This window comes from Leptopilina heterotoma, unplaced genomic scaffold (genome assembly GCF_015476425.1).
Source record: "Leptopilina heterotoma isolate Lh14 unplaced genomic scaffold, ASM1547642v1 Lhet_183, whole genome shotgun sequence".
Lineage (NCBI taxonomy): Eukaryota > Metazoa > Arthropoda > Insecta > Hymenoptera > Figitidae > Leptopilina > Leptopilina heterotoma.
Window position 1 is genome coordinate 1,271,702 of NW_025110901.1, and position 27,672 is coordinate 1,299,373.

The 27,672-nt window shown below is 20.7% G+C and overlaps 1 protein-coding gene across 3 annotated transcripts; it reads right to left on the reverse strand.

Annotated features, from left to right (window-relative positions):
• Window positions 1-1,057: 1,057 nt before the first annotated feature.
• LOC122500269 (annulin-like) lies at window positions 1,058-26,766 on the reverse strand. Of its 3 annotated transcripts, XM_043609117.1 has the most exons (11): window positions 26,379-26,766; window positions 18,460-18,552; window positions 12,384-12,736; window positions 9,184-9,316; window positions 6,172-6,401; window positions 5,324-5,637; window positions 4,588-4,857; window positions 4,333-4,412; window positions 3,945-4,089; window positions 2,036-2,345; window positions 1,058-1,642 (listed from the first exon to the last, which is right to left on the reverse strand). In XM_043609117.1, exons 1-11 carry the CDS (start codon window positions 26,446-26,448, stop codon window positions 1,334-1,336), a joined length of 2,307 nt encoding a protein of 768 aa, XP_043465052.1. In that variant the 5' UTR covers window positions 26,449-26,766; the 3' UTR covers window positions 1,058-1,333. The 3 variants fall into 3 exon arrangements, with proteins under 3 accessions (XP_043465052.1, XP_043465055.1, XP_043465053.1); XM_043609120.1 differs by lacking the exon at window positions 18,460-18,552 and having other exon boundaries at window positions 26,379-26,763; XM_043609118.1 differs by lacking the exons at window positions 18,460-18,552; window positions 26,379-26,766 and adding an exon at window positions 14,676-14,881.
• Window positions 26,767-27,672: the final 906 nt, after the last annotated feature.

Here is a 27,672-nt window from a genome sequence, read left to right on the forward strand (position 1 = left end):
TTTTTTTTTTTTTGAAGAATTTCTTTGAATTTTTTTCTAAATAATATGGAGTTTCTTTAAAAATTTTAATTAAACATTTAATTATTGAATTTCATTAAAAATTTTTTAAAATTTTATAACGAAAAAAATTGAATTCTTTCGTGAAATTTTGGATTTGAAAATAATTGAATTTTTGCAAAGATTTTATATCAAATAAAGAAAAAATTGAACTCTTTCGTGAAATTTTGGATTTGAAAATAATTAACTTTTTGCAAAGATTATACTATTTAAAAAAAATTGAATTGTTTCGAAGGATTTAATAAAATTTTAGAAAATAATTGTATTCAAGATGCAAGGGTGGAATTTTCAACGTTCAATTTTAATCGAAAATATTCCATCACAACCCATTTCTCCGAAGACAAAAGACGAGATGCAAACAGCTTCTAAATTAAGTGGACACAACGAACCCTTTTTTAAAAAATAATTAACCGTTGAGACGCTACCAAAATCTAAAACTTTTGGTACTCTCTTTGGTTTACTACACAACAAATATAAATAAAACACTAAAAACTCAATCAATAAATTTATTTATTAATAAAAACGAAATTTAAACTTTAAATAATTAACAAACAAAATATAAAAGAAACATAAAACAACTTGACAATTGACACTCGTCAAAATATTCTTTCCGAAAAAAGTCGAAATGTCTGGCAACAAGAGAAAAACAAAACTACAATTTTTCTGACAATCTTATTAATTTATTTCATTTTATATTTTACTCTTAACTTATTTTAATTTTTTTTTTTTTTTTAGATTTTGAATGAAATATACACTTTTTCATTTTTCAGTTAATTATAGAAATATAATTTAGAAACTATGTTTTCTAATGAGTATAAGAACGGGAGTAAAAATAATTTGTTTTAAATTCGTAAATTTTTATTGAAAATATACAAATTAAATTTTTTCTAAATTTTGTATATTATTTTTTTTGTATAAATGTATTAAATAGAAATTACAGAAAATATTATTTCATATTTATAATATTTTTTATAATCTATTTGAGAATATACTTTTTCTTAACGTTTGAGATCTTTTGACATTTTAACAAATCTGTGTCTTAAAATGAAACTTTGGTCTATAAAATACAAATTCTTTCTAGACAATATAAATAATATTATTATATTAGAATTTTAGTTTTGAATACAATTGGTCTATGTTTTTTTTAAGTATACGCCGAAAGAAAGGAAAAATTATTTATTAAAATTATTTTCCTTCTTAATCAGTGTATAGAGCGAGGCACACAATTCTCTGATTTTTTTAATTATTTAAAACAATTACTAATTTCTTCTGATGGCTAATAATTATTTCGATAATACGAATTTACAGATTTCACCATGAATTCCTTGAAACCGTCGACATCCGACAATTCTTTGGAATAAAATTTGACAACTATTGTGGCTTTTCCCGAATGATTTGGCATCATTGAGAAGGAACATTTGGCAAGTTGTCCCGGCCGTACGGGATCTGATAAAACTAATTTCAATTGTTCCGCAAGTCCCGGACCGTCAATGATGAACTTTCCTTTCTTCAATGAAATTGGCAGTGGATTGGAAAATTCAGCCGAGGCTTGGAGCTCGTAACCAACTTTTGGATCGCTTAGTATCTGCAAAAAATAATTTACAAGTTAGCAAATTTATTTATTTATTGTATTTTATATTTATTTATTATAATTTTAAAAAAACTAACTAATCGGAATCAAAAGCAACTAACTACTTTCTAAATCCGAATAAGTGCGAGAATTCACTTAGAATTCGTGAAAATTCGGTTACGTTATAGAATAAGTGTTAGCAATAAATGATTTTCACTCAAAAATAAGTGAAAAATCACGATCTGTCTGCTTTTGACCCATTCTAAGTGAATTTCCACTTATTTAAAATTTAGAGAGTAAAATAAGTTATAAATAATTTCAGATTCCAATTCCAAACACTATTTAATCAGTAGGAAAGAAAATTATTTTTTTTTAAATTTAGGTTTAAATTTGTGGTTATTAACGTACCCTGACGATGATATCCGGTTTCTTCACTGCCACATCATCTTGGGCGTAATATTCATAATTTGTTTCATCAATTGTTGCTAAACATGAAATTTGGAAATTCGTGTCGTTTTGTAAATGTGGAGAATATTCCTCCCAAGTAACGGGCAAATCAATTGTCTCATCCTGATTTGGTTTCATTAGCATATCGTCGATTTTAATTTTTTTCACATCTCTTCCAACTATTCCTCTATGGGATACAACGTCCACTCGTAAAATTAAATTCACACGATAGTCCTCGTCACTGCTGATATTCTCGACTTTCATTCGAACTCTGAAATTAAAAGAATTATTTTCTTTATTCACAATAATTAATAATTTATATTTATTCTTTATTATTAATTTGGACTTTTTACTGCTTTTTGTTAATTTTATATTTATTATTTTTTAATAATTTACTTATTATTTATTTTGCAAATTACAACATTTTTTATTTTCAAATATAAATTTTCGAATAATTGCATAATTAAAATTTAAAAAATTCACTTATTAAGTACATAATTAATAATTATTGTTAATTATTTTCAAAACTTGTAATAAAATCCTTCGCAAGAATTAAATTAATTTCATGAATAAATAACATCCTGCGGAGGAATTTAATTATTTTTATAAATTTTGTTGGAAAAATTCAATTATTTTTAACAAAATTTCACAAAGGAATTCAATTATTTTTTTAAATACCTAGTAAAATCCTTGCAAAATTCAATTATTTTCAATAAAATTTCACTAAAGAATTCAATTATTTTCTAAAATTTTAATAAATCCTTTGAAACAATTTTATTATTATTATAAGTATTAAAATTCTTGACTAGATATATAAATTATTTTTTATAAATAATGAAATTCTTCCCATGACTTCAATTATTTTCAATACAATTTTAATGAACTCTAATAATCAAATATTTAATTATAATTATTAACAGACACGATTATTTTAAAAAGTTGAAAAAAAATTCTTGGTTTAATTCAATTACTTATTTCAAAATTTTTAATTAAAATTATTCAAAAGTCTATATTGTTTTCCAAAAAACTTGAAGAAACTCTTCGAAAGAATTTCATTATTTACAAAAACTCTAATAAAATTTTTTAAAAGAGTTTAATTTTCTATCAATAATTTTAATAAAATTTTAATAGTGGAATTATTAATTACAATTATATTAACAAAATCGATTATATTCAATAAATTAAAGAAATTTTTTGAAAGGATTCAATTATTTTCAAAACCTCCAATATTATCGATTCTTCGAAAGAATTTAATTATTTTCTATGTTTTAATAAAATTTCTTAAATAAATTAAATTATTTTAGAAAATTGTAATAAAATTCTGAGAAGGATTTAATTATTTTCTAAAAATTTTAATAAAATTCAATAATTAAATGTTTAATTTCAATTATTAAAGAAACACGATTATTTTAAAAACTTAAAATAATTGTTCATAAAATTCAATTACTTTCAAACTATTCAATTAAGATTTTAAAAATAAACTCCATTATTTGAAAAAAAATTCAAAGAAATTCTTCCAAAGAATTAAATTAGGATTTTCAAAAATTTCAATAAAATTCTTCTCAAGAATTCAATTATTTTCATAAATAATAAAATTCTTCGAAGGAATTCAATTATACTTAATTTTTTTTTATAAAATTCTTTGCAAGAATTCAATGATTTTCATACATTAGTTTAAAAATTGAAAATATTGAAGAAAAGAAAAATTATTGAAAAAGTTAGGAAACAAAAGAGCAAACAGCAACTAACTTCAAACTGTGAGCAGATTATCGGAAATACAAGGATTATTAACAATATAAAAGAAGATTTATTTAATTGAAAATATTTGAAAAATGTTAATATGTCCCGAAAATAGTTCTTGTTTACTTACCGGAAAGGTTGTCCAATTATAATATCATCATGTAGATCGAAATTAAATTTAACATCGTTGAAATCTTCGTTCAAATAGTAACGACTAAAGGAGCTTTCGCTTTGACGCAACGCCTTCAGCATGATGTCTCTTTCTTCTGTCGTCTCTGAAGGAAAATGAAAAGCAAAATTCAGGCGCAGTGTAAACTTCTATCTTATTCTACATTAATTTACTTTTCTCTTCTTCATTCGATTTATCCTCTATGTATTCAATTAGTCAATTCATTAATTTCGTCAACCAATTAATTAATAATTAATTAATAAAAAATGTTCTATTTCTAATTAAGCCAATTTTTTATTTGCTTAATGTTGAACTGATTTTTTAATTTATTGATAAAACATAAACTCACTTTCTGGATGTTTATAATTGTCGGTTATGTCTTCTCGTTCCCATTTACCAACAGCTTTTGTACTGATGAATTGTCCAATTCTAGAAATAGCAAAAATAATTATTTTGGTTATTTTTTTAACATCACATTAATATTAATAATTAATATAATATTAATTAATAATTGTTATTCTATTAATTAAATTAATTAATGTGTTATTAATATATTAAATTAATATTACAGGTTTAGAAACTTTAGAAAATTTGTAATAATTACGAGTTAATATTTCTGCTGACAAGTTTAACAGGTTGCGAGGGTCCATTGTAACGCCAATAAACCGTATCAGCATTAACTTCGGCAAAGAGGAAAGCAGTATCGCAGGGTTTAAGGATTTCTCCATTTTTCACTGCATAGACTGAAGCTGGACCACAACGATAAACATCGGAACTTAATTCCTGTGGCGTGGCATCAATCGCTTGCCAACCTGAATATTTTGTACCTAAATCTAGTCTCTTCATCCACACCTCATTCCATACGTGATAATTCCTGTTTCAATTTTTAATGAAAAATTTATTATTTTTTTTAAAGAAAATTTTTCCTATTCCTCTTTTTTATTTATTTAAAATTTTCTCTTATTTAGTTAATTATTAATGTAATACATATTTAATTACTAATTTAATATTGAACTATTACGTCGGTGAAGTTCAGAACGTTTATGATTAACGATCGGAAGAAACAAATATTTTTCTTGACAATAGCAATAAAAATTTTTGTTTAAAATATTTTTTTGTTGTAAATTATTTACCAAGAAGCTAAAAAAAATTTTTTATACAAAAATTTATATAGATTTTAATTGAAAAATATGTTTTCCTCTAAATCGTTGATTATAAACGTTAGGAACTTCACCGATGTGAATTATTAATTCAGTATTTAATAATTTAGTTAATAATTAATTAAATTTTAAAGTTAAATAATCTTTTTGTTTAAAACCAACAACAAATTTAATTATTACCAAACGGAATCGCTGGCAAGTTCCTTCATTATTTTTCCCTCCTCATCGACAAAGTAATCGACTGTTAAACTATTTTCGGTGTCATGTGCACTGAGGTAATTTGTCACCACTCGACAGGGAATGCCGAGAGTTCGACAAATTGTTGCTAAAACGCCGGCAAACACCCAGCATTGACCGTATTTTACGGACCTTTTTGTTTTGAAATATTCCTGCAAAATTTTTCTCGATCCCAACCATTTCGTTGGTTCCGTTCCGTCCTTAAAGTCCTCCGACCAATTACCAGTCACTACACCGTTGTCGTCGTTTGCATTTATCTACGGAAAAAATTAATAATTATTACGTTTTTAATTTTTTTGTTTTCTTCAATTTTGGCAAATTGATTTATTTCACTTTTTTAAATTTAATTTATTTCGAATAAAATGCGAGTCATTCTCCTAAACCCAGAAAAACATATTTTTGACTCAGAGTTAACTGGACTTTTTATTTGTTTCAAATAAATTTTATTTAGTTCGAAATAAGATTTTATTTGTTTCGAATGAATTTTATTTAGTTCGAAATAAGATTTTATTTGTTTCGAATGAATTTTATTTAATTCGAAATAAGATTTTATTTGATAAAAATAAATTTTATTTAGCTCAAAATAAGATTTTATTTTGTACAAATGAAAGTTTTGTCTGTGTCGAATTAAATTTTTTATTTACAACAAATAATTTAGTAGACTCTGGGACAAATGTCTTTTATTTAACTCGAATGAATTATATTTGGTTGAAATACAAATTTTTTTCTGGGTGTGTGAACAAAATAAATATGTAAATTAATTGAATGGTAATTTCGCAGGAAAAACTTACGGCGGCCGAAAGACATCTGGTTACGATAACTGGATCATTTCTCGAAGCTGGTCTGACTCCTCCAACGTTTTGCATTAAATATAATGCACATTCAAGAATATTCTCGTCAAATTGAGCATATTTCCAGGCAGTGGACGACATACTGTTGTGAGTACCTCTCCAAATTAATCCCGAATCCATTAAAACGTATTCGGCTCGTTCTTTCTCAAGGGGCAAGTAAACGGCATCCTCTGTAAAAATTATTGAATTTTCATTTTTTTTTTTTTTTTTTTGAGAAACTTAAAAGCATTTTTCAAATTTTTTCTCTATTATTCACAAACAAATCTTGTCAATTCCTGAGTTTAAATTAATTTAAGGAACACAGATTTTTTGATTTTCGTCTTTTTCTATTTTTATAAATGATCAATTAATCCAAGTTTTAATTTATCAAGATTTTTTATTTATTTAAAATTTACTCAGTCTTTTTGAATTTTAATCAGGGTTGCCACAAAAATTTAATTTTGTTTTTCCCTAATTTCCAGAAAAAATTTTAACTTTTTCCCTGACCGTAAAAAATATTTTGATTCACTTTAAAAATAATTAAGTACTCAAAAGATGTTCTATTATATTTATTTACAAATTTCTTTAATTGTAAAATTATTCGAAAACATCAATAAATTCATTTTTAAGTAAATTTATAATAATAATTATAGATAAGCGAGTGATAAAATAATTATTTTATATTATAAGAATAATGTTACTGTAACTTTTTCAAAATTATTTTCATCATTTCAATTCAATTATTATTTTCTAGAATTTTTAACTAAAATTATTCTTTAAATGAATTATTCTTAATAGTTTTTGTAAAAGTTCTTGAAAATTTTCAAATACATTTGTTGACATTTCAATTTAAGAAAATCTCGATTGGTCGGAAATTTTTTAAGGTACAGTATATTATAGAATAAAGAAAATAAAAGTTTCAAATAATTTCAAAAAAAATTCTATTACACTTTTTCCAAAAAAAATTTATTTCACAGAATTGTTAGTTAAAAGCGTTAAAAGTATGAAAAATTCAGATTATCAAAGAATTTAATTTAAAACCTTTTCAAAATTTAATTATTTTTGAAAATTCACTACAATTTTAACTGAAAATTTTTAAATAAATAAAATTTTTATTAGACAAATTCTACGAGAATTCAATTTTTTAAATAGAAAAATAAATTGTTTATTGAAAAAATAAATGTTTCTCAAAATTTAATTTATATTCTCGTAAAGAATTTTATCAACAAATTTTTGAATAATTGAATTTTTTGAAGATTTTTAATAACAGTTTTAAGAATAATTACATTTTTCGAGGAATTCGATTAAAATTCTATTAAAAATAATTAAAATTCAATAATGAGTTTTACTATTTGTGAAAATAATTAAATTATCGGAAAGAAATTTAAATGTTTTGGTAGAATTTTATTAATTTTTTTTTAAATAATTGAATACTTTTGGAAAATTTTATTAAAATAGTAAATATTGAAAATCATTGAAAAGAGGAAATTTTTTGAAAATAATTGAATTTCTGAGACGATCTTTTTTTATTATTTATTTAAATATAATTGAAATATTGACGAGAGTTTTTCTTCAATTTTTGAAAATAATTGAATTTCTGCGAAGAATTTTATTACTTTTGAAAATAATTGAATTTCTGCAATCTTTTGGACATATTATAAATATTTAATTTTTCTTGAATTTTTTTCATCTTAAAAGTTTTGAAATCACTACAAATTTTAATATAACCCTTTAATCTTTCTCAATTTTTAACAATAATATTGAACTTTGGAAAATTTACAATTGAACCTATTTTAAATTGTAATTTAATTCTCAAGGAATTTTCATAAAAAAATTTATTTACATTTGTTTTAACGATTAATTTTACTAATAATTCTAAAAATAATTAAATTTTGAAAGAGTAAAAAAATAATTGAATTTTGAAGAGTTGTGGTTTTTATTTTTATAAATTTTTAATTTGAACATTTTAATTTTTGATAATTTGAATTCGTTCGGAACAATAGTTATAATATGATCAAATATTTATTTCAAAAAAAAATTATAATGTTGTTTAGAATAATTATTTTACAAGTGAAAAGATTTACAAATAAATTGTAATCATTTTGTTGTGTATCTAATTATTTTTATAGAGTGAATCAGAATATACTTTCGGGTTAGAGAAAAAAAGTCAAAATTCTGTCTGAAAATCAAAGAAAGAAAAAAACAATTTTTTTTGCAGCCCAAGAGAAACTAAAAGATTGTTTGAGAATTTAAAAAACTATTGAAGAATAATTGATTTAAATTTGTCAATGATTTACGAATAATTGATTTACACAAATTTGTCAGTTATTTTCGAATAATTGATTTAAATTCTTTATTAACAATTATTCAAAAACAATTGAATTACATTTCTGAAAAGCAATTGATTTAAACAAATATTTTATTCGATAATAGCCAAGTGAAACGGACTATATGAATCAGATAAATTTTTTTTTCAAATATACCATAGTGTAAAAATTACCATGACGTTCGCATAAAAATTATGATTGACATCAATTGTGTCAAGCAGCACATAAATAATTTATAAATTTCAAGCTCTATAGAAAACTTTTTTTTTCTACTTCAATCGCAAAACTTGAATCTAATTTCTATAAGATATGATAATTTTTGTTTGCGTAATGAAATCACTATATGAATAAACTCAGAAACACTCGAAACAATGTTTCTTTTGTTCTTGCAAAAATCATATTTTTGCTTATAAATTGTGAAATATTATAAATTTTATAATATACATATATGGAAATGGAAAATGATGCCATCTGATTTAAAATTTCAATGGGAGGGAGATTTTAATATTTCTAATTAGTAACATTTTGCTCGTGATCTTATTTCTAGACCATGTTGCAATAAACTATTTATATTTATAATACAAAGTGGGGGAGGTTTCTCTTAACAATTCTAAATATAATTCGTAATAATTTTCTAAATTTGTACCTGTACACCATGGATTAAAGAGTAGATAAAAAGGTTCATTTACGTTGGAACTTATAGCACCACCAGAATCTTTATTTCTCGTGTCAATTTCAATTTTCCATTTTCCAATAATTGCATCTGGACTCGTTTTTATCTGGAAATATATTCAAAAACTTATTTCTTATTCGCTTTCTGGAAATTTTTTAATTGAATCTTTTTTTGAATAACTCTTGTTCCTCTTAAATATTTTTAATATTTCATTTTTTGACATTTGATATAAAAAAAATCGAAATATTTTTCATATTCAACTAGCAACAATTCTGACTTCTCAGTCACTTTTTTAAATAAAATTAGCAATTTTTTAAATAATAAAACGTAAAAATTTGTTATTCAAAATTTTTTTTTATAAAAATAAAATATGAATTGTAATATAAACTTTTAATATTATTATAATTATAATAATCATATATTGTGACATTGGGAATTCAGGGAAAAGTCAGGAATTTTTAATAAAAGTACTGAAAAAAATTAGATTTTTAGAATTCATAAGAAAATTCTGAATTTTTAAGTCTTTTTTCATTGACTCGTAAACTATAAAATTACCACGAATTCTAATAAAAAAACCTTCAATTTTTTCAATTTCTGACAAAAATTTCTTTTTAAATAACTTTAGTGTTGAACAACTATCATAGAATAAATAAATTATTTAATGAATAATTTTACTTAAATATTTCAAAATTAATCCAATTTTAAAAGAGTTGCGTTTACAATTTTCATTAATAAATGAACTTTAAACGGTTTTAATTTGTAATTTTATAAAATTTTAATATTAAATGAATTTAATTAGAAATTTTAATGAACTTAGATTTTTGAAAAATTTTAATAATTCAAAATCTTCTAAAATAAGTTAAATTTGTAATATAGATATAATTAATTTTTAAAAATAATGGATTTATAGAAGAATTTTAGTTAAAAACAGTAAAAAAAAATTTAATTTTGAAGAAGTTACAAATGATTTCAGAAATTCAATTATTTTCAAAAGTAATAAAATTTTTATCACAAAATTCAATTATGTTCAAAATTTACAAAAAAATCTCGACAAAATCCCAATTATTATCTTTGTAAATAAAAAATTTCTTCTTCAAAATTAAATTATTTTTAAAACTTTTATAAAATTCTTGTCAAAATTTTAATTATTTTCAAAAATTTTCCTCATTTCAATGATTTTCAATATCTACTATTTTGATAAAATTACCCAAAAAATTCAATTATTTAAAAACATTTTTTAATAAAATTGTCCGCAAACATTTAATTATTTGCAGAAATAATAAAAAGTTCACAGGAATTAAAATATTTACAAAATTTTTATGAGTTTCTTCTCAATAATTCAATTATTTTCAGAAGTAATAAAACTCATCGCAAAATTTCAATTATTTTTAATACAATTTTAATCAAATTCCTTGAAAAATGTAACTTTTTCTAAAAAATGTTATTAAAATTTGTCAAAAGAATTCAATTATTTAAAAATTTGTTAATAAAATTCTTTTCAAGAATTCAATTATTTAAAAAAAAATAATAAAATTCTTCTCATGAATTCAATTATTTACAAATTTTTTATAAATTTCTTCGCAATAAATCAATTATTTTCATAAGTAATACATTTTTTTTCAGGGATTCAATTATTTTCATAAATAATAAAATTTTTTTACAGAGATTCAATTATTTTCCTAAATAATAAAACTTATCGCAGAATTTCAATTATTTTTAATACAATTTTAATTGAATTCCTTGAAAAATGTATAACTATTCTAAAAACTTTTATTAAAATCCGTCAAAAGAATTTAATTATTTAAAAATTTGTTAATAAAATTCTTTATAAGAATTAAAGTTTAAGAAACATTCAATTATTCAATAAATAATTTACTTTTGTATTTAAATAATTGAATTCTCGTAGAATTTTCTGATAAAAATTGATTTGAAAATTAATTTTAGTTTAAATTTTAGATAATAATAAAGAATATGAAATTAATTTTTAAAAACTTACAGTAACAATATTCTTATAATATAAAATAATTATTTTAACACTCGATTCTCTTTAATTATTATAAAACAAGAAAGAAATTATTTTCCTTAAAGTTGATTAATTTCAAAAAGGTTTGAATTTGAAATTTTTGAAAATCTTAATTCCTATGAGAAAATAATAATAATTAAATATTTAAAATATTTAAAAAAGAAATTATTGTCGTCGAGTAATTTCACAATAAAAAATAGTCGTAAATAAATTTAACGGAACATTTTTTTCAATCAAATTTTCAAATTGACAATAAAATTTTTTCCTTTATTTTCTAAAAATTTTTAAAACAATTGAAATTAAGAAATAGAATTGATGCAAATTATTTCCTTATGAAAATTGAGAATTTTCTAGAAAAATATTAAGAAACAGGAATATCTAATGTTTTTCTTCCCAAAAGAAAAAAATGAGTTTGTAAACAATATTGTTATTGAGAAATAAAAATTATGCATAAAATGGGTATATTTTCTACTTCTTAATAAAAAATTTGTAACAATTAACAATTTTCTAGTATTTTTTATAAATAAAAAAGAGAATAATTTGCCTAATAATTTAGATCAGTCAAACGAAATTTGTTATAGAAAAAAGAATTTAATAAACAAAATGGGTATATTTTTCATTTTTTTATTATAATTTTTTTTAAATTTTCTAATTTCCAATATTATTTTATTATGAATCATGAAAAAATACCTGCATATTTTCGATTTGTCAAACAATATTTTTTAAAGAAAAAAAAAACAAAAGCATACACAGAAACATTCTTCAAACTGCGGACAGAATGAATGAAAGAATACGGAGATTAATAATAAATTAATTAATTAATTTTTTGCCTTTTAATATTTGCAAAACAAATCGAAATATTTTTAATATTTAATTCATCAAATTGGAATTTTTTTCGTGAAATCGAAAAATGAAACAATTGTTTCAAAGATTTTAGTTTTTCTAAAACTAAAATTTCTTTCCTGAACTTTCTTTTATTTCCCAAAAAGATTGAAAAACTTGAAAATAGTGACATATTTTCATCTCTAAAAATCTCAAATAATTGTTTTCGACGCTAAGTTCGGGGACAAAATTATTTTTTTAAATTTAATAATTTAAAAATAACAAAATTAAATAAGTGGACTTTTCAAAAAAAAAAAAAAAAACTTGCCTTGATTTTGATTTCATTTTCATGTGATTCTGCGACAGTTGCTTGCCAGGTGGTATCACTTGATGTTTCATTTCTCCCCAGAACTGGAATTGCCACTAATGTCCTCTGACCACTTGTTGTATGTGAGGCGCCGTCCAATTTAAATACTAACGATATTCCATCATTTATCGGATCGTAATTTCTCGATAGTGTGAGATTTATGTAAAATTCTTGACCCCTTCGGACCACGAGTAGCGCCTCCTTTCCAACGCGATTCATTATTTCGTATTTCGATGTTCTGTGAGCACTGCCATTTTCCACAATCAATGGATCCAGAGCATCCACTGTCAGAACTGTCGATCTGTAATCCTCATCTGAAATTTCAAAGAAAATTGGAAAGTTTTTGTCAATTTTTTTTCTTTTTTTACCAAAAATACGAAATTTAAAAAAAGGAAATTTTAATTTTATTCTTCGTTTTTATTTTATTTTTCTGGGTTTACTTCGTTTTATTTTTCTGGTTTTTTTCGTTTTGGGTTTTTTGTTTCTATTTCCTTTCGTTTATCTAGTTCTTAGTTTTTTTTTTTGCTTTTACTTTCTTTATTTTTGATTTGCTTTTTTTTATTTTTCAAATTTTTATTTCTTTTTCTTCTAGTTCTTATTTTTTTTATTCGTTTTTATCTAAATCTTTTATTTTATCACATTTTAAATTTAATTCTAAAAAATGTCATTTTGTTGCTATTTTAGTGAATAAGAATATTAATTGTAAGAAAGGAACTTTTCCGCAATAAATATTTTTATTCACTGAATAAAAAATCAACATTTTTTAGAAATTTCTTTTAGAATAAAAAATGCGACAAGAAAAAAATTTAGATTGAAAGTATTTTGAAATTCAAAAAGCAGAAAAGCAAAAAACCGAAAACAAAAAAGAAATTAAGAAAAAGTCTTAAAAAACCTAGTTTTTAGTTTTTTAATTTTTTAAATTAATTTTATTTAAATTTATTTACATTTACTTAAATCCATTTAAATCCATTTAAATTAATTTTAGTTATTTTAATTTTTAGTTTATTTATTACACTAGCAAATGATACGCGCGCTATCGTGCGGAACGTGATTTTCATTTTATTTTTATTATGCAAATTACAAAAATAGTAAAATTTTTTGCAAAAATTCAAAATTTTAATAAATCCCTCGAAACAATTCAATTATTTTTTTAAATATAGTAAAATCTTTGCAAAAATTGAATTATTTTTTATTTTCAAAAAAAATTGCACGAAAGAATTGAATTTTTTTCTTATTCGTTATAAAATTTTTGCAAAAATTCATTTATTTTCAAAAAAGTTTCATGAAAGAATTCAATTTTTTTCTTAATTCGGTATAAAAAATTTCGATAGAGTTCAATTATTTTCCAAAATTTTAATAAATCCTTCGAAATAATTCAATTATATTTATAAATAGGTAGTAAAATTATTTGCAAAAATTCAATTATTTTTAATACAATTAACGAATTAACATTTCATGAAACAATTCAATTTTTTAAAAAATTTTTTTGAACCTACTAATGAATTGACAATTATTTCGTGAAAAATTCTGGGAAAATTCAAATAATTCAATTATATTCATAAATAGTAAAATTCTTTGCTAAAATTCAATTAGTTTTAATACAATTAATAACATTTCATAAATAATTAAATTTTTTTTAATTTTTAATAATATTTTGCGAAAAAATTCAATTATTTTCTAAAATTTTAATAAATCCTTCGAAATAATTATTCAATTATATTTATAAATATATAGTAAAATTCAATTATTTTCAAAAAAATTTCACTAAAGAATTCAATAATTAAATGTTCAATTTCAATTATTAACAAACACGATTATTTAAAAAAATTGAAAGAAATTGTTCATAAAATTCAATTATTTTCAAAATTTTTAATTAAAATTGTTAAAAAAAACTCTATTATTTAAAAAAAATTGAAAAAAATTCTTCAAAAAGAATTTAAATAGAGTTTTCTAAAATTTTAACAAAATTCTTCGTGAGAATTCAATTATTTTCCTGAATAATAAAATTCTTCGAAGAAATTCTATTATTATCAGATTTTTCGATAAAATCCTTTGCAACAATTCGAGGATTTCCAATAAATTAATTTAAAAAATGGAAATTATTTAAAAAGAAAATTTATTTAAAAACTTAAGAAACAAAAAAGCAAACAACTAATTTCAAACTGGGAACAAATTACCGAAATACAACGATTATTAATATAGATTTTTGTTTTGAGTTAAAAAAATATTTTTTAGTTTTTTTTCTAAACTTACAGTAAATTCTAAAGGGAAATCGTCTGCGAAGACGATCATTATAATTACGATACCGATCGTAGAATCTGTAATACATTTTTATAATCGAGACACAAACACGCACTTTTTTTTTCCTCCCACTTCTTTTCTTAATATTATTGAAACCAAACGTATATAATTTGAGAGAAAACGGAAAACAGTCTCTCCACTGTCTCTTTATTCGCCGCGAATCACTTGTTCCCTTTTTAACACGATTGAATAGTTCTCTTCTACCGCAAGTTACAAGAGTTACCTCTATAAAATGAGCCGCATGTGCAGAAAAAGCTGCGTGGTGCATATAGAATTCATCTTTGAGATGAAGAATAGAAAAAAAATATTAAAAAACCTACAGTCTTGTTGCATTCTATTGAAAATCTAATAGGAGATCCTCAAGGTCCCACTTCGATACAGTGAATCAAGAGCCGCGACCATAAATGGTTTCAGACTATAAAATTTATAGGAAAAAAAAATAAAATTGCACTAGAGTAGGTGCCTATTAACATAAATAAATAAATGGTTTTCATATATTAAAATTAGAGTTGTTTCTTTAACGAAAATATTTTTCCATCTCTTTGTATTTTAGTTGGATAATTTTCCCCTTAATATGGTGAATTGAGTATATTTATCAATGATTTCTAAGACGCCCACATTTCGATCTTATTTTTTTAAATTATATATAATTATATGCACAGAGTGAGAGAAAATTATTATTCACGTTTGATATGAAAATTATTTTTTTCAAATATGGTTGTCTAAAGGACAATTTTCCTGAGTTCGAAATATTTCCTAATATTTCTTTTTTTACTTTATGTTTCACTAGTTTTGTTTAGTAGTTTCTTGAATTGATTTGTTGAAATTTTTTGACGAGAGGAATTTTGTTTCGAAATAGTTATTGAAATTTTCAAATACATATTGGCAAAGGTGCAAAAATTTTAATAATTTTAGTTAAATATTTTGAAACTATTGATAGTTTTGATTTTTTTCACAAGTTAATAGTTTTCAAGTTCGAAGATATTATTTTTTCGGAAAAATATTTAATTTCAAGAGAGTAATAGTCTAAAGAAATATCTATATTAAAATTGTAAAATAATTTGAAAATGCTAATTAAATATTGAATAAATAAATAAGTAAATATATAAGTAAATAAATAAGTAAATAAACAAGTAAATAAATAAGTAACTAAATAAGTAAATAAATAAATAAGTAACTAAATAAGTAAATAAATAAGTAACTAAATAAGGAAGTAAATAATCAAATAAATAAACAAAATAATACAAAATATTAAATGAAAAGTAAATTTTAAAAAAAGTAATGAAAACACAAAACTTTATTCTCTAAATACAAAATTTACAAAAAATTCTTAATCCGATTGATTTAAGCTTAGATTGAAATTCACATTTTCCTTTTGGTTTATTTAATTAAAAATTAATATTAAATTGTTAAATTTAATTCCATTTATTATTCGCCAATTCCATTTATTATTATTTTGTAAATTAAAATAATTTATTATTTTCAAGAATAAAGGTCAATTATTTTTGAATGATTGCAGATTTAAAATATAAAGAATTCACTTTTTAAGTACATATAATATTAAATATTGTTGTTTATTATTATTAAAAAAATTTAATAAAATTTGTCACAAGATTTTCATTATTCTCATAAATAATAATATTTTTTAGAGCAATTCACTTATTTTCAATACAATTTTAATAAAATTTCTAGAAAGAATACAACTATTCAATTACTTTCAACAATTTTGATGAAATTCTTTTAAAAAAATCATTATTTTCAAAATTTTGAATAAAATTCAGATAAATTCCTTCGAAACAATTAAATCATTTTTAAAAATTGGAATAAAATTTTTTTAAGCAATTTAGTTGTTTTTAAAAGTTTTTAGTAAAATTCTTTGTAAATCTAAATTTTAATTATTTTCAAAAATTTTCAATTAAAATTACTTTAAAAAATTACATTAGGTATTTTACGAAATTTAATGAAATCCTTCAAAAAGAAAAAAAAATGTAAATTATTTACAAAAACTCTAATAAAATTGTTTAAAAGAATTTAATTTTCTATGAATAATTTTAATATTATTTAATAAGAAAATCGTTAATCACAATTAATAATAAACATGATTATTTTAAAAACTTTAAAGAAATTCTTTTTAAAATTCAATTATTTTCAAAATTTTCAGTAAAAATTATTTTTAAAAAACTTGTTTATTTCTAAGAAAATTAAAATAAATTCTCTTCACAACAATTCAATTATTTTAAAGAATTTTAATAAAAAGCTTTCCAAGAATTAAATTATTTTTAATACAGTTTTAATTACATTTTCTAGAAAAAATTTCAATCATTGAAAAAAATGTTGATAAAATTCTTAAAATGAATTCAATTATTTTCAAATTTTTCTAAAAATACTTTACAAGAACTCAATGATTTTCAGTACATCGACAATTTAATTATTTCTGAAAATAATTGAATTCTTGAATAGAATTGTATTAAAACTTTTAAATAATTGAATTCCTGTGAAAAATTTACTATTTATTGATATTATTGAATTCTTTCGATGAATTTAAGAAAAATATTTAAAAATAATTTAATTTTCCCTGGAATTCAATTAATGTATTTAAAAAAATTGAACTCCAGCGAAAATTTCATTATTTTTAAAAGTAATTGAATTTTCTCGGAGAATTTTTACAATAAGATTTTTAAAAATAATTGAAATTTTCAAAGAAATTTTTTTAAAATTGTATAGAAAATAAATGAAATCCTCATAAGAATTTTATTATTTATATGAAAATAATTGAATTTCTTACGAAGATTTTTATTATTTTTAAATTGACTTTTTGCAAAGAATTTTATTCCAATTATTGAAAATAATTAAATTCTTCATAAAATTCAGTTATTTTCAAATTTTTTTTATAAATACATTACAAGAATCAGTGATTTTCAATACATACATAAATTTAAAAATTTTATACATTTAAAAAGAAAAATTATTTTAAAAGTTAGGAAACAAAAAAGCAAACAGATATTGAATAAATAAGTAAATAAATCAATGAGTAACTAAATATGTAAATAAATAAGTAAATAAATAAATGATTAACTGAATATGTAAATAAATGAGTAAGGAAATAAGTAAGTAAATAAGTAAATAAATAAGTAAAAAACGAACAAATAAAACAAATTAAATATAAAATAAATTTTTAAAAAATTTGTTAAAACACTTAAAAACTTATTCTCTGAATAAAAAATTCCCAAAGAATTTTAATTTGATTAATTTAAAATTTTATTGAAATTGGTTTTTACTTTGTGGTTTATTTAATTAAAAATTAATATTAAATTATAAAATAATTTAAAAAATTTAATTATTGAATAAATAACTAAATAAGTAAACAAATACATCAAATAAATTTTAAAAAATTAATAAAAATGCTTAAAAATTCATTTTTTAAATAAAAAATTTGCAAAGAATTTTTATTGGATTGATTTTTTATTTTTTTTCTTTTTCTCCAAAGAGTTTATATTTAAATAAATAAATATTGAATAAATTGATAAACAAATAAAATAATATAAAATAAATAAATAAAAGTAAATTAAATGAAAATCGACATTGTAAATAAATAAATATAAGTAAATAAAAATGAAATAAAATAAAAATGAAGTTTTTAAAAAATTTGTTAAAACACTCAAAACTTAATTCTCCAAATTAAAAAGTAAAAAAAAAATTTCATTCGATTTATAATTAAATTGAAAATTATCTTTACCTTTTGGTTTATCTAATATTTTTTCGTTTTTTCCAAAGAGTTTCCGAAATAAAGTCCCCACTGATAGATATTGTTTTACATAATCGCAAAAATCTGGCAAAAAGTAGAAAAATATATAAACGTTAAAATTGCGTTGATTGAGTCATAAATGTATATTTTAAAAATATTTATTGATTATTAATTATACACTTTATGGTAAATACGCAGTAAAATTTTCTGATGTGATTATAACTTTATTTTTGTAGTAAAATTATAAGCTCAAGTTGGAAAAATATTAAAATTTTCAAAATTAATAGAAAATACACCAGAAAAAATAGCAAGAATAAAAAATTACTTTGGGTCCATAAAATCGTTGAAATAATTTATTATCTATTACGTAATTATTACAATATATATTTATGTAAATATTTTATTACATATTTACATTTCTTACTCACAGAGGAAGTCTAAAATATCTAAAATATTTATTTTTGAATTTCATCATGGAAAAAATGACACAGTTTCTATTATCTATTATATTCTGTTATCTAAAAAAAAGTAAAAAGTGATGGAAAGTGAAAAGAATTTTAATTTAACTTTTAAAGTATATAATTGTCAAGTAATTGTTTTTTAATTTTTCTAATAAGGTTTACAAGTTGTTTATTGTTTGACTTTATAGAAAAAAATAATAAAGAGAAGAAAGAAAAAAAATTCTTGACAAAAAATAGAAATTAGCTGTAAAATAAAAATATATAATTTTATAAATTTAAACAAATTGCTGTCATAATCTTGTAGGTGTGGATTTCAAAGTCTTAAAGTGTAATAAACCTTCTGTACAAAAGAAGCAATTATAGATGCGCATAATTTACATTTTCTTTTTTATTTATGTCTATTATTTTGTATTAAACTCTTACCACACGCGGTTTCATCATTTTATACACTATTTTCACATAAATATTTTTAACGACTTTTTTTTAAAATGTTTTTGACAATAAATGTTTTGGCACTTGCAAAGAAAAATCAGTATTTTTTATTGTCATGCTGCAAATTTTAGTTTGTACAATTCAATATTTTTTTAATTCTCTCAAACAAATTGTTCCTCCATAACTTTTTTATTTTTATTTATTTATTTTCAAACGGGCACTGCCCTTTTTTATCAACACTATTTCGGAAATTTTTTTTTTATTATCGATAACAATGAAATTGAAGATTAAAAAATATTAATAATTTATCTAAAAAAATAGAAGTAATTTTTAAATAGTTGTAGAATTTATCACTCGGTAAAAGATAATATAAAATGTCAAGAAAATTATCAATCCTCCACGTCAAATATCAAAAGTAATTTTTGTTTTTTCAATACAAATTTTAATTGATAGAAAAATATTTTTTAATTGTAGACAAATTTTTTTCCACGACTTATTTATTTTTATTTTCTTATTCTTAAACGAATCAACGTATCAACTTATATTGATGAATATTTTTTCTAAAATTTTTTTACTAACCATAATAATAAAAAATAAAAAAATAATTAGAAAATAAAAAAAATTTAAATAAAAGAGGAAATGAATTAAATTTATAAATACTGTAACGAATGATATTTAACGGTTTTTAAATAAATAAGAGGCAAAAATAATGTATTCTAAATTATATTTTTGTAAATAAATCTCTTTTTGTCAGTGATTAATATATTACGTGAAGAATACGTCTAGACCAATTGATTTATTATACATTTACAATTAGAAAAAAGAAAAAAACAGATTTTCTGATGACCGATGAAATCATTCTTCCCATTTTATTATGCAAAATTATACAAAACTTTTTATTTTGTTTCAGTGTTTTACGAAATTTTGAAGAATTGCATCTTTGCTGCAGAGAAAATTACAATTTACAAAGAAATTTGTTTTTCATTGATTGTTATTGACAAATTTTTATATTTTTCTTCCTTGTAAAGAAAATATTTTTGTATTGAATTTATTGATACAAAAAGAATCTTCCAAAGATTGAAAATTTAGAAAAATTCACTTATTAACAAATTGATTAATTATGATATTTCAAAAATATTCATAAAATTCTTCGCAAAAATTAAACTTTTTCCTTAAATTATTCTTCGTAGAAATTCAATTATTTTCAAAAATTTGACTAAAATTTTCCGCAAGAATAATTCTATTATTTTCAAAAATTTTCATCAAAATTGTTTATAAGATTTCGATTATTTTCAAAAATTTTAATTACATTCTTCGAAACAACCTAATTATTTTCAAAAGATGCAATAAAATTATATTTATGAATTGAATTATTTCATATTCAAAATTATAACAGTTACAAAAATTATCCTAACATTTTTTTAATAAAAACTAATTTTAATTAATAAAAAATTTTTAAATTAAAAAAAATTTACGCAAAATAGTGGACAAGAAAATAATTTCAAAATTTTTCTTGCAAAAATAATATCACTAAACTTATTTCCTAAATCTGAATTGATAAAAATTTGGTCTAAGTAAAGTAATTAGAACAAAAGTGATGTGAAAATTGTAAAAAATAAAATTTTCTATTCTACATAGAACGAAACATTAAAATAAATAAAATTCTGTTTTTCATAAAAAAATAAATTTTTAAGGAACCATAGTATGCATTAATAAAAATTTGTGTTTTTTACAATCATTTATAAATTTTGTTTGAATTCGAATGTTGAATTTAATTAACAAATTAAATTATGATTTTTTATTCCGGAATACAACGATTACTAATATAGAAAATATTTAATGAAAAATTAATAAAGGTGATTTAGTTTTAAATTGAAATATAATTAAGTTAGAAAACAGCATAAAAAAATAGTTAAAAATAATTGAAAATAGTTTTCAAAGTAGAAAAGTAATTTAAAATTGTTGGAAATATTTAGAAATAATTGAAAATAGTTTTCAAAATAGTTCAAAATAATTGAAAATAGTTCAAAATAATTGAAAATAATATACCATAATTCAAAATAGTTGAAAATAGTTCAAAATAATTGAAAGTAGTTTAAAATAGTTGAAAATAATTTAAAATATTTCAAAATAGTTCGCAATAGAAAAATAGTTTAAAATCTTTGAAAATAGTTGAAAATAATTCAGAATAATTGAAAATAGTATAAAATAATTCAAAATAGTTGAAAATAGTTCAAAATAATTGAAAATAGTATAAAATAATTCAGAATAATTTAAAATAATTGAAAATAGAAAAGTAGTTTAGAATTGTTAATAATATTGAAAAATAGTATAAAATAGTTCAAAATAATTTAAAATAGTATAAAATAATTCAAGATAATTGAAAATATAGTATGAAATAATTAAAAATAATTTTAAACAGTTGAAAATAATTAAAAATATAGAAAAGTCGTTTAAAATTGTTGATAATAGTTAAAAAATAAAAATTGAAAATAGTTTAAAATGCTGTTAAATAGTTTAAAATATTTAAAAAAATAATTGAAAACAGTTGAAAATATGGAAATAATGTAAATAATGGAAAATAGTTCAAAATAGTTTGCAATAGAAAAATAGTTTAAAATTATGAAAATAGTTGAAAATAATTGAAAATAATTTACAATAGTTGAAAATAATTGAAAATAATTTACAATAGTTGAAAATAATTGAAAGTAGTTCAAATAGTTGAAAATAATTGCAAATAGAAAAATAGTTTAGAATTGTTGATAATGTTTGAAAATAGTTTCGAATAGTTCAAAATAATTGAAAATTGTATAAAATAATTCAAAATAGTTTAAAATAATTGAAAATATTTGAAAGTATTTCAAAATATTTGAAAATATTTCAAAATAGTTCGCAATAGAAAAATAGTTTAAAATTTTTGAAAATAGTTAAAATAGTTCAAAATAATTGCAAATAGTATAAAATAATTCAAAATAGTTCAAAACATTTGAAAGTAGTTTAAAATAGTTGAAAATAATTGAAAATAATTGAAAATAGAAAAGTAGTTTAGAATTGTTGATAATATTTAAAAATAGTTTAAAATAATTGAAAATACAAAAGTAGTTTAAAATTGTTGATAATAGTTGAAAATAATTGAAAATAGTTCAAAATAGTTCGCAATAGAAAAATAGTTGAAAATAATTGAAAATAGTTTAAAATAGTTCCAAATAATTGAAAATATAGTATAAAATAATTTAAAATAGTTTAAAATAATTAAAAATAGTTTAAAAATTGAAAATAGTTGAAAATAGTTGAAAATAGTTGAAAATAGTTAAAATGTTTAACGTAGTAAAAACATAAAAATTTATATTTAATATAAAAAATGTTTTATTATAAAAGTAAAATTTTCAAATTTAGTTTCGAAAGGAAATAGTATTTCAAAGAAAATTGTCTCACGTGTTTCATTAATTTTATTGTTTGGGCGTGTACTTTTTAGGCGAACGGAATTAATATAGAAATTTGTAAGAAGAAATGATATCATTCAGTTGGATTTCAAGTTGTGTAATTTCACTTTCATTCATGGCAGACTTGAGTCCTTGACTTCTAAATATATGATCAAGTGCAAGCATATCCAAGTATTTTATATGCCAATACTACGTCCTTATCGGAGTCAAGGTCCCTCATACGCGAAAGCGGAAATCGCACCTAATTCTAAATTTCTTTACAATTTTTAAAAATTCTCCTTTTCAAAATTTAATCCTTCTTCTGATTTCTTTCCATCGTCTTACACACATATTTCATGGGAAATTTTTTATTAATATTTTTTATTTAGAGTAAGATTAATATTTCCATTTTTCGACAAGTAAACTTATGAAATTATTTTTGGTAAAAAAAATTCTTTGTATCGTTTATTACTCATTGAAATTAAATATTTACTCTTTATTTACCTCATTCTTTAACATTTGTTTAAATAAAAAAGTGTAATAAAAATTTTTATTTTGTCAAACGATTATGTAAAATTGAAAGATAAAAAATTATCTTCTCTACTTTTATTTTATTGGCAAATATTTTATTCACACGTGACAGTATCAATATGTCATTTGCATTTATATCTATACTTAAATTATAATTATTATCATACTTGGCGATCTTGGTGGAATATCGTTAATTACGAATTAATCTAAAATGTATTTCATGAAAAAGGATCTTTCTTTCAAATCCTGGTAATAAACAATCGTCGAAATTAAAATTCACCATTTTTAGACTATTTTTATTTATTTATCATTTATTTTTTCTTATTTTATTTTTAAACCCATGGAAAAGTAAAAATGTTTTTTTTCAATTTTTTTTTATAATTTCAATTTAAAAGAATCTTAATTTCAATTATGTTAAATTAAAAAATTAAATTAAAGTAATTTCAATTATTGTTAATAAGAAAAATTATAATATAACAAAAATTATTAAAAAAAAACAAAAATAAATAACGAAAAAAGAAAATATTTATTCATAATGCACGTAAAAACTCTATTTCGAGAAATTCGCTATGGAAGTTATTTTTAAGAAGCAATTGAATTTTACAAACAAACACTTTGAAAGAGAAAATCCTTCTCGTTGAAATTGTACAACTGTCAGTTCCACTCCAAATTGTTTAAACAACATTTTCTACTAAATAATTCGATATTTTTCAGAAAAAGTGGTGTAAGAATTATAAATTTGATTTAAAATAATAATTAATATTATTTTCTGATAATTAAAAAAATTGTAATTATTCGCAATATAATAATTAATAAATTATTTTCTAATAATTGAAAAAATTGTAATTATTCGCAAAATAATAATTGAAATTATGTAAATTAAATTAAATTAATTGAAACACATTGAAAATTATTTGTCAAAATTTTCAGTTGCCAGAATTTCATTGTATAGAATTTTCTATTGGTTAAATTTTCATTTGATAGAATTTTAAAATTAGAAAAGTTTTTATTTTAGAGGCTTTTTATTTATAAGAATTTTCATTAACAAGAATTTTTACTTCCGCGAATTTTTATCTAAACGAATTTTTATACAGATGAGAATTTTATTTAAACAAATTTTTGTACAAATTTTTGTTTAAACGAATTTTTAATTAGCAGAATTCTGATTTAATGGAATCTTTTATAAGGGGAAACTTTAAATATAAGAAAATTTGCAGTTCGCATCATTTTTATTTCGAGGGATGGGACATAATAATCAATATTATTTTCTAATGATTACAAAAATTATAATTGCTCACAACATATCTAATAATAATTTTATTTTTATTTTTATATTTTAATTATTATAATTTTTTTATTATCATTATTTTGATCATTACACATTTTTATTTTTCTATTAATTATATTTTTTATTGTTATTCTTTTTTATTATTATTTTTGTTATTATTATTACAGTGTTTAAAAATAAAATAAAATAGGTAAATAAATTATTATAATTATAATTATTATTCTCAATATTTTTCATACATAAATTAAGGAAAATATTTACTTTCGCGTGATTATGGTTAATTGAAATAATTCGTAAAAGTAAAAAATCGCTATTTAAAATTTGCAATGTGATGGAAATTAATTTCTTTCACCCTCGCGACTGCAGTCGATTAACCTTTTTAATAGGAAGATCAAATGCATTGAGTTTTGAATTCAGATTACTGAATCTTAACTTCAGAGATATTTGTTGCTATTTCTTTATAATTATTTCCGGAAATTTTTTGTTTAATATCTAATAAATTTTTATGAGAAATAGAAAAGAATGGAAAGAAAAATAATTGAGATTGAATTTCTATTTTTAAATTATACAAATCACGAGGAACAATATTTTTTGTTTTTGCTTTGCAAAATTTATAATTTACAAGGAGCATTAACAATTTCCTCAAAATTCATCTCTCTTACTTTGTAGATATAATTAATGTGCCCTCGGAGAATTAGAGCATCTCTCCTAATTATGAAACTTTTCATATTGTGGAAATAATTTCAAGTTCAACGACAGTTTTTTTCTTTTTCTTTTTTTTTACTTCTTTATAGTGAAAATAAAATTTACAATTTAATTCTAATTTTAATTATAAATTAATGATTGGATTTCAAATAAACTTTTACTTTATTTTAACTCATTCGATTTTTGTAATTGAAATATAGTTTTGTCTCCATTTGTGAGGAATTTGTAATTTTATTTTCATTTCTAACGAAATTGTGGGATTTAACTTTGCAATTTGTAATTAAAGAGGAGAATTTTAAATTAAATTTGTAATCGCCGCTCGGTATTCTTAAATAAATAATTTCTTTACTGTATTTTCAATTCGTAAGGGAATTATAATTTTGTTTTAAATTCGAATTTTATTTTTAATTCGCACTTGAATTCCAATCTTGTTTTAAATTCGAATTTTATTTTTAATTCGCAATTGAATTATAGTTCTTTTGAAATTTAAATTATAATTTTGTTTTAAATTAAAATGTTGTATTAAATTCGAATTTTATTTTTAATTCGCAATTTAATTACAGTTTTGATATAAATTCGAATTATAATTTTGTTTTAAATTCGGATTTTATTTTAAAATTGCAATTGAGTTATAATTTTGTTTTAAATTCAAATTTTGTATTGAATTCGAATTTTATTTTTAATTAGCAATTAAATTATAATTTTTTTTAAATTCAAATTTTAATTTTGTATTGAATTCGAATTTTATTTTTAATTTGTAATTGAACTATAATTCTGTTTTGAATTTGAATTTTGTATTAAATTCGAATGTTGCTTTGAATTCGAACTTTGTATTAAATTCACATGATTCATTAAATTCTACTTTTTTCTAAATTGTAATTAAAATATAAAATTCGATTTTTTCCAAATTGTTATTAAAATATAAAATTCGATTTTTTTCAAATTGTTATTAAAATATAAAATTCGATTTTTTTCAAATTCTAATTGAAATATTAAATTCGAATTTTTTATTGAATTGTAATTAAACAATAAAATAGTGAAATTGAATTTTGTAAATAAACAAAATCTCACCTAATTCCAAGGGCGATTTTTCACGAGCACTATCGCGTTTCGGTCTACAGCAGGAAAAACAAATACCCATTTTTTCCTTTTTTTTTTGTAAATTCACTTAAATTAGAAGAAAAAAGTTTATTTATCTCGAAAGTAAAATCACTGAATCACTATTTTGTATTTTGCAGGATAATTCTCGAGTCCTTTTATGAAAATCATGAGGGACACGGTCAAAGTTGTGTGATGCAACCGATTTACCAGAATCGGTGAGGAGTTTCGTTACGACTATCTGTCATCTTGATGTAACCATTTGGATTTACAACTTGGGAAAAAAAGTAAATCTTGATGAGTAAACGACTCGCCTTGCTTGTTGGAAAACAACTGAAACAAACCCAGTGGAGGATATAGGTGTCTTATATCGACACCTTGTACACATGCAGTCTTCAATAGAATTTCCATCTCCCAACCGACATTTATAGAGAATCAATTAGCCACTTCTTATTCTTCTTCTGCTTCTCCTCAGGTCAGTCATTATTTTACACTCAAATTTCCTAATGATGATATTGATAAGCGATTTTATTGATAAAGATTTTTTTGTATTAATGTTATAATGATAATATTATTTGTCGAAATTGTCATGAGGATCACAATGGAAACTCATTAAATCGTCAGTTTTTTTATAATTAGTTCTAAACCGAATTTAAAAGGAATTTTTTTATTCTCTATTATTTTATTCTCTTTATTTATTCTCTATTAATTTTTTTTTCCATTGCTATTAATTTTTCTATTATCTACTATTAAAAAAATTATCATTTCTCTAAATTTATTAAATTTAATTAAAATTTAAATGTTTTTTTCTTGAAGTTACTGACTTAGATTCAATGAAAAAAATGTATTTTATTCAAACAGTCGATTACTTCGAATCTATTGTCAGATAAATATTTACTTGAAACAAATAATTTTTATTTAAATCAAATGCTTCAATTCATATTTGCTTAAAATACTGAGATTTATGGGTTTAAATATAATTTATTTGATTTTAATAAAAATTATTCGATTCAAGTAAATGTTTATTTAATAGTAGACAAGTAATCGGTTATTTTAATCAAATAAATTTTTTTTTCAGTGTGTATAATATAAATTTATAGATTATAATTAAAGGTAAATTTGCTTGAAGTCCGTAAATAGTACATTGTACAACTAGTGGCGAAAGTGTGATTTTTCGAGAGTGAAGTTTGCGGCTCGAGCGTAGCGAGAGCAGCAATCGCTCGAGAAAAATCATTCTTTCACCACGAGTTGTGCACTACGTTTTCTC

Coding starts and splice junctions, on each gene's coding strand:
- LOC122500269 (XM_043609117.1), bottom strand. CDS start 26,448: ATGGGTATTTGTTTTTCCTGCTGTAGACCGAAACGCGATAGTGCTCGT. Junction 4,413..4,587: donor GTCAGCAGAAATATTAACTC/GTAATTATTACA, acceptor TGCTATTTCTAG/AATTGGACAATTCATCAGTA. Junction 4,090..4,332: donor CAATTATAAACATCCAGAAA/GTGAGTTTATGT, acceptor ATTTTCCTTCAG/AGACGACAGAAGAAAGAGAC.